At 43.3% G+C, this 18,185-nt stretch overlaps 1 protein-coding gene across 1 annotated transcript in view; it reads left to right on the top strand.

Annotated features, from left to right (window-relative positions):
- The window catches only part of fam20cb (FAM20C golgi associated secretory pathway kinase b), a 56,059-nt gene extending 39,078 nt beyond the window's left edge, over nucleotides 1–16,981 (top strand). The window contains exons 4-11 of the mRNA XM_084342241.1: nucleotides 6,804–6,896; nucleotides 11,269–11,384; nucleotides 11,994–12,174; nucleotides 12,793–12,902; nucleotides 13,080–13,161; nucleotides 13,715–13,774; nucleotides 13,915–14,065; nucleotides 15,154–16,981. Coding sequence (XP_084198367.1) covers nucleotides 6,804–6,896; nucleotides 11,269–11,384; nucleotides 11,994–12,174; nucleotides 12,793–12,902; nucleotides 13,080–13,161; nucleotides 13,715–13,774; nucleotides 13,915–14,065; nucleotides 15,154–15,270 — 910 coding nt within the window. The 3' untranslated portion in view covers nucleotides 15,271–16,981. The remainder of the gene's footprint in view (nucleotides 1–6,803; nucleotides 6,897–11,268; nucleotides 11,385–11,993; nucleotides 12,175–12,792; nucleotides 12,903–13,079; nucleotides 13,162–13,714; nucleotides 13,775–13,914; nucleotides 14,066–15,153) is intronic.
- Nucleotides 16,982–18,185: the final 1,204 nt, after the last annotated feature.

Genomic DNA, 18,185 nt, shown 5'->3' on the forward strand with positions numbered 1-18,185 from the left:
GCCCTTGTCCTTTTATATTTTACAGCAGATCTTTTTGCTCCTCTGCTCGGCTTCCCGCTCCGCCCTGTGGCCTGCAACCACCGCTGCAGGCTTATGGTGATCGATTGGCAGTTTGACTTTGAAATTACATTAAAACATCCTCTTCACGCTACGCCCAAATGAACTGTGACACGCCGATGCTTTGGCCGTTGACATATTCACTCTCATTGTAAAGTAAAAGGAAACGTGTTGATGACGTTTGCTTTCCGAGATCCAGCCCTTCGGATCAAACAGAGTGCAGGAGATTGGGGCGTAAGGATTGTTCAAAGCGAGCGGGCCGGACCATGAAAAAGTGGAAAGGAGAAAGAAAATAAATGCATTCAGAGGAAGCTGTGTGGAAGGAATTCACAGTGAAATGCTTCCTGCATAATGCTGAGCTGTCACAACTTTTGACGAACTTGTAGCCACTGGGATGCAGCACTGACGTCTTAAAGTGGGAACGTGGATTTGGGATGTGAGCACCCAGAAGGGCTCAAGAAAAGAAGCGTTTTGCACTTGAGCTCGACCGATATATAAGTTGGCCGACGTTATCGGTGGATATTGGCCTATTACAGATAGATCTAGGTCGGCTCATGATGTTTCAGGAGCAGGGGTGAATAAAATAGACAAAAATACTAACTAGTTTTACATCCGCGTAATATGGCATGGTTGCATTATGAGAAATGTCGGATTTAAACAAGTCTGACTCTCTATTTTTCTATTGCTTTAACACTGTGAGTCCTTTTTTGTTAATGTTTCTCTTGAAAGCCTCGCAGCTGAGTGAAAAAGCAATACTGAATCACAGGAGTAACTGAACTTTGATACCAGCCAACTGCACACATGCTACGGGTTTACCATCCTGGTCAGTCTTATACCAAAGGGACAAGGCAGCCAGTGTTCAGTTTTGCTGTGTAGGAGTATTTCCTTTCGCTTTCAACTGATCGCCGAAGGCAGGGAAGGGACCAACACTAGCATTTTACTGGGAGAGAGTCAATCTAATGAGTGTATTTTTATTTGCTGCTCGAGGCAAAATACCTGTTTTTCCGACTTGATGTCAATAACAGGGCAAAAGGAAATGCCTCTCCCTTTCCTTCCATCCTTGCTGTCTCTCTCCTGCCGGCGTTGCAGAGGTCAGCCGCGTTGCGTACGCGCAGGTAGATTTTCCAGATGCGGCGCTCTCGCTCGGCTTAATGTTCTCACACTGCTGTGTGTTGGCGGTTAGACCTCCGCTGCACCGCTGGCTGCCGGGGCCCCTCGGAGCCAGGGAGCGGAGCCAAGAAACTGTCTGGCCACCCAGTGTAAACTATGTGTTTACAGCGAGGCCGGGGTCACACTGGCCGTGCTCTACGTCTCACCTGCTGCCGATGATAAAGGATGTGATGTCAGCGTAGACAGGCGGCGCCACCAAATCCTACTTAAAAAATATGCTATTTCTGCTGCTCTTAAAGAATTGCGTTTGACAGTCCTACTTTGCCTTGGTTAGGTGGAGAAGAAATATATTCTTTTCCTGGCAGCTTTATACAAGATATCTACTTATCATTCAGCATAAATCCGCTCCGGATTTGTAAATATTTTAAAGGTTAAGCTCGAGCATGCAGCCCAAAGTGAGAGGGACGAGTGGCTCTTGAGCAACCAACATCCCTGCCCTCCTCTCTGTTTTCTCTGAGCTCAGTGCATACTGTGTGCTCAAACATTTATAGACTTTATTATGTGGTCATGCATTTATGTATGTTTCCCCTGCCTTCACGTTGACGGCGCAGCTTCCCCGAGACAACACGCCCCTAATGGTTTGCTTGATCAGAACACGCTCAGATATGTCTGAACACAGGTGCTGCTGTTCGAGGACCCAAACATGACGTTGCGTAACGCCGAACAGCTGCATATTTGTTAGTTCAAAGAACACTAAGAGACATCTACTGTACTGTGTCCTCTACACCGTCCCCGCTCGTTCTCCGGCGTTTAACTGCTCTGCCTTTGTCACTGTTAATCTCTCCTCCTTTCTTTGCTCCTTCCTCTCTCTTCAGTTGTCCTCTCTCCCGGTCAGCGGGAGGAGGAAGAGGGGGGGTCATGCCATGCTCTAAATAACTTTATTGACATTTGAATTGGATGTGGATCACGGTAATTATCCAGCCTTCCTGCTTCCTGGCTGGCATTCAGCGAGAGGAGGGCATCAGTGTGCAGCCACATCTCAAGCCGGGGCCACAGGCAGAGAGACGGGCCTCAGATGCAAACACATGCTTGTATTCACGCGCCGTTCGCTCATATTAGCATTCACTGTGACACAAGACATGTGCACCTCGTCGAGCATATCGGAGCGCACGAATAGAAGCATGAATGAAGCAGCTTATTGTGGGTTTCTCCCCCTATGGAGACAGCAATGTAGTAGGACTGTGTGAAGTATGCTTGTGGATTTCTTTAAGGTCAAATAACCATCAATCATTGCACTCGACTGTTTGCTCATGCTTACACTCCATGACCTGTGTACGGTCAGCACGGTCATGAATGCTGGCAGAGTGTGTATCATGTCAGGCAGGACTGGAACCCTTCCCCGTGTCTCTCGGTCGTCTATACAAGTCTGTGGGTGATTTGTTAAAGTTGTTTAAAGCTGCTGGACTGTGGATTTCTTTGTGAAGGTCTCAGGTCGGGTCAGTTAGCCTAGCTTAGCATAACGACTGGAAACAGGGGTAAACAGCTAGCCTATCTCTGTGTGAAGGTGACAAAAATCTGTTTGTTGGCTCTAAAAGCTCATTAATTAAGATTACTGAAGGCAACCTCAAGATATGAGGAAGTTTCTGTGCTAGGCTAAGAAACAGTCCACTGGTTACCCACGCAAAACGAAATACATGCAATATTTTATATACAAACTTTTTGTGCTGTGTTGCATAGTCATTTTATCATAAATTACCTGAATCGATTAAAAAAGAAGACACATCATGATCTGTGGCTGCTAATTGTTATGCTTTCTTGTTCACTGAAAAATATAAAGTTATGCTTTTTTGCGCATTCTAGTAAATCTGGGGCATGCTGAGCTCGTGCTTTAGTCAGCAATATGACCAACTTAATCATCACTGCATCAGTGCTGCAGTTTTCCTGCAGTAAATGGAAGCTCTTTGGCAAAAAATACCACGTTTAAAGTAAAGAAAATGACGTTTTTACACTTGAAGTAAACAAACAAGATATGACATGTAGTTTTCTTTGCTTTTAGAGGTGCTTGAAGGCAGATTTGTTACCTTTAGACAGAGCAAAGCTACCTGATCTTCCTTGTTTTCAGTCTTTGTGCGAAGCTAAGCTAACAGGCCTCTGACAGTTACTCCATATTTAGCGTGTAAACATGAGAGTGGCATCAATCTTCTCCTCTCACTCTGGACAACCAAGTGAATAAGTGTCAACCAGTTCCTTTTGATGAGCCATTGTCAACTGGACAACAACTGTGAAGAGCCTCTTGAACATGCTGTTATTTTGCCTGCCATGCACTTCCACCTCACACTTACTTCCTTATCCCAAACTTTATGTATTATAGTCTCCAACAAACATCACAGATTTATGCTCTAGACTTCCTGACATCTGGCGGGAAATAAATCCAGGACCTGACTTAGCACAACTGTCCCCATCGATAAAGCAGTTGTAGCCGCCTCGTACGCTGGACTGAATGATATTGTCCTGTTGCGCAGCTGAGCAGCGCTGGTGTAAATAGACACCGCTCTCTGCTTTCAAAGTCAGTCTCATTTTTCCTTGATGTAGAGTGAGAGCTGTGTCCCTGAAGCAAGGCTATCCAGAGGAAGGGAGCGATACAATCAACAGACGGCACTCGGCCTCTACTGGCAGAGGAGTGAGGGATGAGCAGGAGAGAGGTGAAGACAGTGAGGACATGGGGGTTGAGAAATGTTATCATGACACTGTATATGTTACATTTTTAATGCCGATCATAGCAGTCTGCTGTGAAAATGGGAGCTGAACTATTCAAAGCTATTTTAAAGGGGCAGTTCACCCCGTGATAAAAAATACATATTTTTCCTCTTACCTGTAGTGCTGTTTATCCATATAGATTGTTTTGGTGTGAGTGGCTGACATTTGGAGATATCAGCCCTAGAGGTGTCTGCCTTCTCTGCATAATAATGGGAACCAGTTGACACTCGACTCGTGGAGCTCAAGATAATGCAGAGATTCTGTTGTGAACAGTTTCACGTAGAAGAAACGTGCATCTGCTCATGCAGAGCCTCTAGAGTCATGGACAAGAGGCTGATGCTCGTGACAGCACAAGATGTGAACACAAATGGCATCCTCCTTGGCTAAGCTGTAACGTTAGCAAGCTAAGTTAGCTGGCCTCTTGCCTATGAATAGATGAACGCTTCCTTCTGCGGTATTATATGATTGGTGGGTGTAGTTTGGTCGGAAGAAAATAGTTCCTACAAGAAACTGTAACGATAGCTAGCTGTAACGTTAGCTAGCTTGGTTAGCTAGCCTCTAGCATCATGGACGAGAGACTCGTGCATGTGACAGCGCGGGATGTTAACATGTATGGTACCTCCTAGGCTAAGCTCTACATTAGCTAGCCTCTCATCTATGAATATATGCAGGCTTCCCTCTGCATGGTGACTTGGTTGGCAGGTGAAGTTTGGTAGAAAGAAATGTGTTCCTACACGAAACCGCTCACAACACCGTTTGTGGATTATCTTTATCTTATCTAGTACCATTATATTCAAGAGAAGGCAGACATCTCTGCAGTCAATATCTCCAAAACTGGCAACACACACCAACACGACCTAGATGGATAAATACCACTACAGGTTAAACAAAAATGTTGTATTTTTAATTTTGGAGCGGCTGTCACTTTAAGACAAAATATCATTCAGCATGATGATTTTGTGTTTACTTCGGCCACCCATCTGCATGTGGCTGTCAAATGCTTGTAGCGAGATAGAGGTTGGAGGATGATTAGAGAAAGACAACAACAGGGGTGATACAGAGGAGGAGATTGAGGAATTTTTAGTGGATGAGTGTGTTTCTGGGCTCCATGTTGGGTTAGTTAATGACTGGTGCATATGTCAGCCACGCAGCTGTGGCGTTACAATCAGCCAGCCAGCTGAGGAAGGGAGCGACGGATGGAAATGGAGAAAAGAGGAGGAGGAGGAGACAGATATAAAGTATTAAGCCGTGGACGCGGGGAGAAAAAATAAAGCAGAGAAAACAGTTCTGCGTGAGGGAGAGCGGAGACGCAGAGGAGGTGAGATAGAGGATTTTGAGCGAAATAAACACAGAGGCATCCGGAGGGAGAAGAGAGAGAAGGAGAGAAAGACAAGTTGCCAAGATAGTTTCCATTCTTCTCATCCTCCCTCAGCTAGCTGAAGCAGAAATGGCAGAGGCTGCAGTCCAAATCATTACACTCAGCTGCCTTCCTGGAAAGTATTTACTCTTGTCAATAAAAAAAAAGCAAAGAGAAGGCAGAGACAGTGTATAAAAGGAAAAATAACTCAAATATGCAGCTCCTCTGTTTAAAAAAAAAAAGAAAAAAGAAAAAAGGACCTCTCCTTGTATTTTCAAAGACATTAACATATTTTCTATAGCCAGCACCTTCTCAGGGAGTCTTTTCACCTCCACCTCCTTTGACTTCGCCTTTTTACCCCAGCCGTCCTGTTTGTCCTGCCCCATCCTGGCCCGTGTTCCATCAGCTCTGGGTTTTAAGCCTTTAAGAGCCTCTTTTCCCTCCAGTAAGAGCTTTAAGGCAGAATGTGTGTGGAAAGCAGTTTTTTTGGGTGGAAGGATCAGAGCCGGACAGAAATAGGTACCGATCGAGAACAGGAGTGGATGCTTCAGGAGGGAAGTCTCTGACCTTCAGTTGTTCCCGCTTCTTGTTGCCCCACAAAACAGCCAAAGTAGCAGAAGCGGGGGCCTTTTTGTGAGGCAAGGACACCAGTTTATTGTGGCTTGTTTATAGCTCACAAATTCTGCTCGCAGTGTTAGGTACACAGGTGTAAAGACTGAGTGTTTTATCAGCTACCCGTCTCCTCCGGAGTGAAGTGATTGTAACGCGCCAAAGTCATTGTGAAGTTTACCGAGCAAGTGTTGTAATGTTGAACGCCTGTTTGTATGCCGTCTTGCATACTTGCATTGTGAAACCCACAAACCCAAAGTTAAAAAGGTCAAACTCTTCACCAAGAGAAGCTCCTCTCTCCCACAGAAAGCGCTGCTCCTGAAAGCCTCGTCAGTAGTCCCGCCTTTAATTCTGTGACTTTGTGACATCACATTACGTCACCAATTTATGCCTAGCGCCTAGTTTTGGTTAATTTAACACAGCTGCTCTGTTGTTGTTAACGGCGTTGGCTCAGACGTGTGTGAGCCGACCAATCAGAGCAGACTGGATATTTAGGGGAGGGGCCTTAAAGAGACAGGAGCCTAAAACAAAGCGTTTCAGACGGAGGGGGAATACAGTGCTGCATTTTAAAGTTTGTAAACCTATTCTTGTAGTAACACAAAATAACTGATATGAACCTGAAAATGAGCATTAGATGTCTCCAGGTAATTTGTCAAGCAAAAGTAGATTGAAAATCTCCAGACAACATTCATTTTGGGAACTCTGGGATCTTGTGATGGGCAATTTTTGCTACTGACATTCTGGAGGACAAACCACTAAATCAAGAAAACAATGGTTAGTTGCAGCTCGGGCTTCGACATGCTGCACTGTCGGGTTGACACCGAGCCTTTTTGCATATTGCTGACTGTCATTACCTTGTGTTTGCTTCCCAGTTACACCTGACCTCTAATCCTTTCTCCTCGTGTCTCTGCAGGCAGACCCGGGAGCAGGAGACCCCACCGGACTTCTTCTACTTCTCTGACTTTGAAAGACACAACGCTGAGATCGCTGCCTTTCATCTGGACAGGTGAGTCGCTTTCGGCCGGTCTCAAGGGGTGTTGTGTGCGTCTTGTTTGTGCGAGTGAGGCACTGCGCTGTCACACGTTCATCCATCTGTCTTCTTGAAGCTAGACGATAGCTAAAAGTGCAACCAGCTGAAGTGTGAGCGAGTATAATGGACACTTTTCATGGCTGACATTTTGTGTTGACAAAGCAGGAAAAGCACAGGTGGAATTTATAACATTAATGATGGCTGCATTCCATTTAGTTGAGCCCAATTTTTCTTTTTAATTTTCACTATCAATTGGGAAGCTGTGAAATGATAACTATCTGTCTGAATCCCTACGTGTACACGACTTCAAACAATCATTCGAGCTTCCCACCCCGAGCGTGACATCAGAGGAAAATGGCCGCTGTGTGAATATGGTCTACTGCTGAGGCACAAGACACAGAAACAGAACAGTGAGGCTACTTTGGTTTGAAAAAATACATCTTATGCATCTATTTCAGTAACATTTTGGGTGCTGTGTTGTCTTAGAAACAACACGTTGACTAGATAGTAACTAAGCTGCCATGTTTAGAGCTGCCATTAAGCCTTTTTTGCCGACTGAAAGCCTTCATGTTGTCACTAACTCTCTGTCAGTTAGGGACAGCGTCACCTGGGTTTCTGCCCTTGTCAATCAATGACAGGGATGTATTGATTATATTTTGACAGACTAGACGCACAGTTGTGGGAAAAAGGTTTTATCATCAAAGATCTATTTTTAGCTTGTTATCGTCTCGTCTTTCACCGTGAAAAAGAGGTTGTTGACGAACACCATACTTTTCATCACTATGTAGTTTTGGAGAACAAATTCAAACTCTGAACTTTAATATTTACAGTATTAATGAGGTAATAATACAAACTCGGAAATATTTATTTTTTCCATAATCAAGCCGTTCTCAGAGGAAAATAAAATGATTATTCTGTTTATTCAGTCATGAAAACAAAGACAGTTTGTTTATTTAGTTGTTTCCGCATAAAAAAGAATCAGTCAGTGAAGATCTTTCTCTTGTCGGGCAACCATTCAAAGTAGTAAACAAATGTGCATTAGCCATTCTTATAAACTAACTTTTGAAACATATACACTCCAAAACATGTACACACAAGACCCCCCTTTAACTTTGGGTCCAGAAACCGCCCCGATGCTGCAAACCTTCTCAACGAAATAAGAAAAAAAGCTGATGTTCCTGAATCTTTTCACACTCCTTCAAGCCCAACCACTTCTTTCCGTCCCGCAGGTTTTGTTCCTCCCTGATTGCTAATTTGCTTCTCCTTGTGTCAGCTCATTAACCACCTGGGGGGAACAAAAACCTGCTGAACACCTTACCTGACGGGCCACCACTGGGTACCTATGTTGAAATAGCAAAGCTCTGCTATATGTGTCTATAAGTTCCCCCCTAAGTATAGCGGTACAGATGTGCGTGCATCTGTGTGCAGGCATGCCTTCTCCTCTGTGCATGCACGCCCTCCACACACTGTCTGCTCTTATGTGTACATTTGCCTCTCCTTTTCACCGTCTCCCTCAGAACCTTTTTTTATTTCAGACCCAGTGAGCGGTGTGAGCCGGGCCTGTACAGTAGAGGCTGTGAGCTCCGAGAGGCCATGAGTCATAGAGAATGAATGCCTCCCTCCCGCAGCTAGCATCTGACTGAACAATGACTGCAGCCTCCTTGCTTTGCTAACCACCACGCTCTCTGACTTCACCGCCTTTACAAGGTTAACACTTTACGGCCGGCCTGCTGGAGAGACTTTAATGAAAAGAGAAAACCTCATGAGGCTCTCTGATGGACCAGAGAAAGCGTTGCTATTAAAGCCCCGCTGACGTCACTGTGGCTGTATGTTATTATGAGCCGAGGGATTGTGTTGTAGTGTGTGAACGCTGGTGGTACAAGATGATACTCAGGTCACACACATGTCCACACTCACACACACAATAGGGGCCACGGAGGGTGAGGGTGATGTTGAATCTGCTTTGCCTTCAGGCGCGATGACACAGTTCAGCAGCGATTGCATTAGAAGCAGCTTTCTTCACCAGTCTGCTTCACATCTGGTCCTCTAAACACACACACACACACACACACACACACACACATAAAAATACGCTCACACACTCCCGGCATATGTGTGGGTTAAGGGGAAGAGGAGGAAACCAAAGGCATGAAAGGCCCTGTGCCCATTCTAAATATAAGTCAGGAAGGGGTTTGCCAAAAGCAGCGCTTTATTTTTTTTCCTTATTTTGTCTGTTCTAAATTAGAGCCTGGCTACAGAGCTGCTGCTGCTGCTGCTGCTGCTGGTGGTGGTGGTGCTGCTGCTGCTGCTGCTGGTGGTGGTGCTGGTGGTGCTGGTGGTGGTGGTGCAGAGACTGAGGCTACACTGCCTCCCAGGGGGTTCACAGACACACACAGGCTCTTTTAAAAGGAGTGTACGCACAGACACAGAGCCACTTGTCTTTTCTTATGTAGGCTACGCTGCTGTAAGCATCATTAATTATGTGATTGGACTTCAGTGGGAAGTGCACTTGGTATTTCTGCATTGGGTGGGGAAACAGAGCATTCAGCTAGGATATATAAAGACATACAAAGACTGATATGAGCTTAAAATATGAAGTTATACAGACCGAATCAACGTGACGATGCACAAACAACAACAGTGATTTCCGGGTAGACAGCTGGCGCTGGATGTGCATTGCGAAGATGTGTGAAATCAGCAAACACACTTATTTCTGTGGCCATTTGCAGCCATAACTATGACATTTGCAGATATACAGCTAAATGCAGGGGTTTCCTACTCAGAAGTTATTGGAGACAAACATGTGTTTGCTTCTGTAGCTCCAGATTCACGAGACCCACTGGGCTCTTTCTACATTTTTCAGCTGTGTATGTGCGCAATAACGATCCCTGCTCTGCTGGTCATGCACAGCTCTGAGCTGGTCTCTCAATCCCACCCTGAATATAACACAGGTTTAAAATGGCCACAGTGGGAGTAAGGTTTATCAAAGGGACAAGGATGAAAAAAATAAACCTGAGTGATGAACAGAAGTGGAGTCGGCGCTGGCTGTTCCCTGTAACATGGCAGCGGGCCCGGGCCCAGCAGGCCAGGCGGTGCTGCGCGGTGCCTCATCCTGTGTCCGTGGATAGAGACATGAGTGTGTGCTCTCCCTCCACCCGCCACCACGCTACTTGATGTCATCATTTATGCCACGAGCTCTCAGTTAACAGCTCTTTTTTTCTCTCTCCGTGTGTCTCCCTGCCCTCAGGCCTTGGCCATTAGGTGTTGTCAGGGGTATCAATTTTTAAAGAGCCTGCGCTGATGTTGCAGCCCGGGTGGTATTGACGACAGAGGCTACACATGCATAAAATAGGCGTGTGGCACGCACACAGGAAGACAGCCGCGCCATCACTCAGTAAAAGACAGCTTTATTGAACCTGCCTCTCTCCATCTGACGAACATACGCATTGACACTAACGCTAGTTTCCTGTCAAATGAAGCAAAGGCACAAAATCACAGCGGCCTCATAAGATGGAATAGAGATATCGGTTCCATATATCTGCAAATATGTTTGTCAGAAAGCTGAGGAAGTTAAAAGTGTGTTTGATGGAGAATGATAGCCACATAAAAACCACAGGGAGGTTTACCACCATGTGGTGTAGCTGGCAAGTCATTACTTATGTCACAGTGCCCCCTGTTGGCTGTGATGTGGAATTACATGATTACAGTATGCACTGAATTGTGTCTGCCCCAGTGGCCTAATGGATAAGGCACTGGCCTCCTAAGCCAGGGATTGTGGGTTCGAGTCCCATCTGGGGTGGGATCTCCCTTCTTGTTACTAATTCAGCACTTGCATACGTCTGTCTGCTAATATTCTGCAAATATCTAAAACAAAGCAACATTTTCAGGGCTTCAGCCAATAACAACACGTGGCTCCTTATTCAGTTATACTTCCAGCATGATTTTGTTCCAAATCGGTCTCACAGTCTCATTCTTTATCTACTTAATCACTATGTTCCTGTGGTTTTCAAAGTCTGACACTTGAGATATGTTTCTTAACACTACGATTTGGCAAAATGGCATCATTAAAAGTACGCCGAATCATCTATTAGCTGCTCCTGTTTGCACTGTACTCATTCATGTAAAGACAACTATGACTGGATTATTTTGATGAGGAAGAAAACTTAAAAACGTGAGGATTCTTAAGCAAGTTCTGGAGCTACTTTAGCTACTTTTATGCATGATTCATGTCTCCCATGGTTCTCTCGCACCCCCCCCCCCCCCCCGCGAAGGCGCACCTCACACCTACAGCGTCTGCTGTACTCTGGAGGCAGAATGTAACCCCTCAGTTTGTGCCTCTGTCCTGTAGGGTCCTGGACTTCCGCCGTGTCCCTCCCGTGGCCGGCAGGCTCGTCAACATGACGAAGGAGATCCGAGACGTCACGCGAGACAAAAAGCTGTGGAGGACCTTCTTCATTTCACCAGGTAGGCACTGTACATTGAAAACTTTAATCAAGATGGTGCTATACTGACCTGGACCTGACCTACTGTATACTGACCATCATCAACATTTAATCAAGATATCATGGGATTGATTTTTACATCCGCAGAATTGATAAAAATGCTGCACAAATGTCAGTTCTGCTCTTTATACAGTAGTTAGGTCACGTATACAAAACATCCATCCATGAATAGAATTTATGAGATGAATGATGTTATTATTGCCATCATTTTTCTGATGAAGAGTTTCCTTCCTCATAATGTAGAGAAAAGCTCCTGCTGTGCCTTGAGTTATTGGAATATTCATTTGCATGGGATTAGTATTATCAGGGGATTTTAGCTCGAGCAAAGCACGACAGTTAATTAGCGGTGCAACCTTTACTGTACTCATCATACACAAGGAAGTTTTTAACTGGATTAAAATTACTGACAGTCTCAGCAAATCATACAACTGATTGAATGTCCCCAGTTCATTTCAATCTTGAGAATATAGTTTTTTTAATGTATGTGTTGTGATGTGAATTTCAAACAGAACTATAATAGAGTAAACCTAAGCAGCCACAACAACCTATGTTCTTTTTTTCCAATTCTCAGCCAACAACGTGTGTTTCTATGGAGAGTGCTCGTACTACTGCTCCACTGAGCACGCTCTGTGCGGTAAACCGGACCAGATAGAAGGATCCCTGGCCGCCTTCCTCCCAGACCTGGCCCTCGCCAAACGCAAGACCTGGAGGAACCCGTGGAGACGCTCCTACCACAAACGCAAGAAGGCAGAGTAAGAGATTGATCCTGCACTCAGACAGGGCAGCTATCAGAGGATGTTCATCACACCCACTGACCAGCGGCAATATCATGTAAACGACAGACATGTAAATAGAATAAAACTGTACAGCTCATGCCACACTTAAAAGTGCCCTGTTGAGTTCTCTGGTAAACAAACAAAAGTATATTTACATTCTGTTTTTCTTACTTAAACACCTCCCGGAGGTCTAACAACCGTATTAAATGTTATTTTGTTTTCATAAAAAATGTGATTTTTAAATTGTTTTAAATACTTATTCGTTTACATCTATGTTTGCTACCTTACAGTCTTCCTCTTCCTCACTTTTGCTCGGCATCACTGTCAATTAGTGGAAAAGCATTTTCAACAGAAAAGTGTATCACTTGTGCACATGCGTACTTGTGCATGTAGAAACATTTCTCCTTAGTGCTACTAGTGGCCCAAAACTCCACAGGGTGCCTCTAGCTGCAGTCCTGTTTTGATTAAAAAAGAAAATCATCAAATCATCGTCAAGCAAACAACATCTCAAAGGGGAAACGAACAGGTTTTGTGATGGTTTTGCAAATAAAAACGAGAATGTGAACGAGACATTGTTTGATATGTCACTTTCAGATGGGAGGTGGACCCGGACTACTGCGAGGAAGTCAAGCAGACTCCACCTTATGACAGCGGGACGCGACTCCTGGACATCATGGACATGACCGTCTTTGACTTCCTCATGGGTGAGTTGACACGACACAAACAACTACAGGTCTTTGTGTAAAAAACATTATTGTATGCATGCACACATGTATTGTAAACTACATGATCACTCATCTGTATGTGCGTTCTTTATTTTTTTCTTTATTTTTGCCTGCATTTCCCTCTTGGCTGAATTATTTACTTGTATTCCATCACAGGAAACATGGATCGCCACCATTATGAGACGTTTGAAAAGTTTGGAAATGAGACTTTTATCATCCATCTGGACAACGGCAGAGGGTAAGTCACTGCATTATAGTCTGTTGTCATTCACAACTTTCATAACTCCACTTGTTGGTTCAGCTGTAACGGATCAGTGTATATAGATCTATAAAAAAAAATTACAAATGAGAGAATTACAAAAACACAAACATGATGTGCAGGTGTCTTGGACATAATGTCAAAAATCAGAAATCACACAGTATTAAACTCTCAAATTAAGTAATAAAGACGTACTACAGCTAAAGAAGCATCTCCTGAAGAAAATCATGTTTATTGGCATACTTTTTGGATGACTTTTAATCAAAACTTAAAGGTCCATTCTGTAGGATTTAGCAGCATCTAGCAATGTTGTTGCAAATTGCAACCAACTGAACACCCCTCACCTCACCCTCCTCCACGGTGGCTGCTAAAAACGTGAAAGCCCCTCGCTTGAGCTGTGCAGAATCATGTGGTGCAACACTTGATGCTTTAAACTTTACACAGTGAACGTTGCAAACAGTAAATTGTGAAGAAATATTTGAATACTAGTGATCACTTTCAGAAACATCCATTCTTTTATCTTTCACTGTAGCTTTGGAAAGCACTCCCATGACGAGCTGTCCATCCTGGTGCCACTGACCCAGTGCTGCAGGTAAGACTTCTTTGCTGGTGTGTTGATGCAGCTTAATAAGAAGAGTGTGTAGCTTTATTGATCCTCGTACAAAATGTAATCAGGACTTTCACTTTAGCCTTCGCTGACTGTTTTCCCCTCCGGCTGCTCTCTTTCTGCAGGGTAAGGAAGTCGACCCACTTGCGTCTGCAGCTGCTGGCTAAGGAAGAATACAAGCTGTCCATGCTCATGGCAGAATCCCTGGTGAGGGACCGCCTCAGTCCCATCCTCATCCAGCCACACCTGGAAGCCATGGACAGACGACTACGCCTGGTCAGTGCTGCGTACAGCGTCTATTTATCTTTAGGACTGAGATGGAGATATGATCACATTTGAGACGACAGAAATGCAGAAAAAGCTGAAGGGCTCACTGACCTTCTAGCAGCACTGCACTCATTTTATACAGTGTTTAGTCTCTGAATCTTTAAAGTTATCGCTCAACATTTTAGGATTATGTTTATTCACTTCATTGCCCAGAAGATACCACTTCCATTTGTGACTTTTAGCTATTTAAAGGTCCCATATTGTTGAAAGGGAGATTCCCATGTCTTTTTTATTATAAAACAGGTCTAGCTGCTACGATGAAAGTATCAAAACGCTCAATCCACAGAGAAATGCACAAAGCCCGTATTCATGAACTGTGCCTTCAAACGCACCGTCAGGATTTCCATTAATCCTCCCTGCCGTGGTTTAAAACACAGACAAAGCTGATGCTGAAACACAGAGTGTGTTGCCTGCTCAAGCCTGTGAGAGCTGACCAATCAGAGCAGGCTGAGCTAAAATGGGGCGTCCACATGGAGAGTGAATAGAGGTGCTGCAGCAATGGACAATGTGAGAAAAATAATGTGTTCTGATATTTAATAAACTCCCCAAATAAAAGCATGAACCTGAAAATTTGTGTAATATGGGACCTTATAGCCTGGAAGTCATTAGCTTAGCTTAGCATTACACTTTCCTACCACCAGCTCTAAAACTCACAAACTGACGTTTTCCCACATCTGTTTTTGTACGGACTAAACAAACAAAACATAGCATGTGCTTCAGAGGTGCTGGTAGGCTAGCTGGGTTGCTGTAGCTGTACTGTAGCTTTCAGTCTTAATGCTAAGCTAAGCTAGCTGGCTGCTGACCATACCTTCATATTAAGTGTACAAACATGTGTGGTATCAATCTTCTCATTGAACTCTGGGCAAGAAGCTGAACCAGTGTTCAACTACTCCTTTAAACATCCAGGAAAAATATCATTCAGTGAGTTATTGAAGAATATACTTTAACCTTTTTTGACCTCTTATAGTGACTATAAAGAATGACAACAGCTTTTCTCCTTCCTTAAACCTTTTATCTTGTCTTGTCATTGTCACCAGGTGCTGAATGCAATGTCAGAATGCATCGAAAAGGAGGGCTACACTTACGTAGTAGAGGACGACCTCCAGGGGCACCAGGGGACAGACCACGCCCACACGGGCCCGCGGCGGAGGTAGCTGTCTGAGGGCGCTGGCAGCTGGATCGGACTGAATCCCTGGAGATAGGAGATCCAGTCTTTCTCTTAGAACTGAACTGGCGTCCTGTAACACAGATGCTCTCCATCTGTGCTGAATTTCTCAGAGGGCTTGATTTTTTTTCGTTGCTGAACTCACAGTGAAGCCCACCTGACTGAGGTTAATATAAGCTGTGTGGAAGAAGTGGAGGCCTGCTGGATAGGGCTTTGACAAACAGTGAAATGACTGCTCGAGACGCAGGTGATGTCGAAGACTTCTGGACGGATCTGGGTGCCGGGCCACAGACTGAACTGACCCAGACTCCTTAAAATATCCGCCCCTGACTCTAGTGTAGGATAGTGTCACCGCAGCCGACCCGAACACCCACCGACCCACCGCAGCACTACCAAACCATGAAAGTCTTGCAAGAGACGCCTTCTCTCTGTCTCGTTCAGGACCCTTTTTTGAATTCAGTGAATTCTGAGGGACTTGTATAGAACCCCTCCCCGCCGCCCCTCCCTCCCTTCACAAGCTGAATTATGTGTTTATACGTATCGTCGGTATTGCAAGTGTTTCGGTTCACGGTGGAGGAAACGGTGGAGGTTGACTCTCGTTGTCTTAATTATCAAAATGATGTTTTATTGATTTGCTGGAAAAAAAAGTGTTTTATTGCAAAAAGTGTCTTTTTTTTATATTTTATTTCTGCTGAGCTGATTCAGCTTCTATCATTGGTATTCAAGATGGAGATATTTGAGAGGAGTGCAGGTTTACTCCTGGATTTGTCCTTTAATTTTGCCCATAAATGTTACTTGTACTTGAGAGAGTATTTATTAAAAAAGGAAATCATATTTATTGTTTAAAATAAATCATCAACATCACCTTTCTTTTGTTCAAATGAACCATTTGAATTGAATTTTACATCACAGTGGTGCGCTTCCTCATTTGTCCAAAAGAGGGCAAACTGAGCACGTGCAAAAGTAACCACCAGGTCGGTGCCTCTCAGTCAAATAAACCCTCTCCATATTTCCAAGCATCAAGCTCGCTTTAAACTCGGTTCCTAGCTGCCACAAGTATTGGTTAAAGTCAAATGAGCAAGTCTGCGCCTGTGTTTACAACATTTAACCCAACTACTGTTTCTATTTCTTTCAGCGCGACACATATGAGGTTAGATTTATGGTACCAAAAGCCAAATGTGACACTAATAGTTTTATATTATTGTTTTCTTTGTAATATATTTGATGTCCAGATGTTGCTGTTGTGGAGAGATTATTTTTCAGGATGTATATTTCATTCATCAACGATTCAGTCGCTGGCTGAAAGTTAATATATACAGTAGGAAAATCTAGTGCCTGTGCAATGATAGAAATACTTGAATGTCTGGTTTCATAGCGGAAAGGTTCCGACTCCTCCAGGATACGAGCTCTAGAGAAGTTAAGCAGGTCTACATATACGTGTGTGTGCTGACTCCATCTGTTCCATAAGGGTTTTATTATACAGTCTAAGTTCCCATAGTCCTGTGTCAGGTCAGTACAGTGTGTCTGGACGTATGGGTGGATCCACGGAGAACCTTTAGATGATGTGTTCCTAAAGTGAAAATGCTTCTTTTTTTATTCAACTCATTGTTTCTGTGGGAATCTTTGTTTTTTCATTTCTTTGCATCATGGTAAAAGTGCAATAAAACAAAATAAGCAGAATAAAGTCGTGATTCAGTGTTTTCTTCAGAAGGAACAGCCCGTGAGTGTGTCTTAGTTTAATATGAACATGTTTTTATATTGTTTGAGAAGAGATGATTCATATTTAATCATCATGGAAGACGACAAAAATAATGTAGTTAGTTAAAACATCCAGTCGGTGATCATTCATGATTTTTAAAATATCAATCACTTTTATGGAAGCCCAAAGGTGACGAATTATTGAAAATAAGAGATAATATAAACTTGAAAATGATAATATAATTCCACATTAGCATTGTAATTTTCTACACATCATAAATGTGAAAAATTACAACCAAAAGAAAGTCTTTTCTAGAAAATTTCTATTCTAAGTTTACAAGACTTGAAAAATAACAGTAGTTCTTCCTGTGCCTAGTAAATTGACTTGAATGTAAAATCTGTGAAATACCCCTTTAAAGGAATACTCCAGTTAGTACTTACAGTAGTTACATTATTTGACTGAATCTAGTGACCAGAAATAATTACAGCAGTTTCTTCTTCTCTCATTCAATAATCAAACACCTTCAGGACTAAAGCAGAAACATATGCAACATAGTAACTAGTAACTATAGTTGTTAGATAAAAGTAGTGAGTACAATATTCCCTGCTGAAATATTGTGGGGTAGAAGTATAAAATAGCATCATGTTATACTCAAGTAAAGTAAAAGTGCCTCAAAATTGTACTAAAGCACAGTACTTGAGTAAATGTACTCAGTTACTTTTGACCACTGAACACAAGCCAAAGCAGGCAACGTAAAGTATGAAAGACATCAACATAAAAACATGTCTGAAGAGGACATTATTGTTGTAGGAGCTGCTGGTAAAGATCTGTACAATGTTTGAGGAAGCTGATCCTTATAATAATCGTTCCTTGTGTTGTACGGAGGACAGAAACTGACATATAAAAATAAAAAATACATAAAGAAACAAATGAACGGCTTAATAAATACATTAACTTTCTCATTTAATTTTCCATTTTGTTTTTGAATTTATGTATTTAGATATGTATTCATTTCCGTAAATATTTCAGTATTCTACTCCTTTTGCATTTTTCAACCTTTTTTCCACAAACGTGTTTATTTATGTATCTTCCTTTTTCATTTCTTCTTCTCTTTGAACGTCTCTTCGAACCTTTGAAGTTTCCTGACTGCATCTTGCACGGCTGTGACAGTATGTGACATTATTGAGCTGACAGAACAACGCTGT

This window comes from Pagrus pagrus (assembly GCF_965226575.1).
Source record: "Pagrus pagrus genome assembly, chromosome: 21".
In the NCBI taxonomy this organism is placed as follows: Eukaryota; Metazoa; Chordata; class Actinopteri; order Spariformes; family Sparidae; genus Pagrus; species Pagrus pagrus.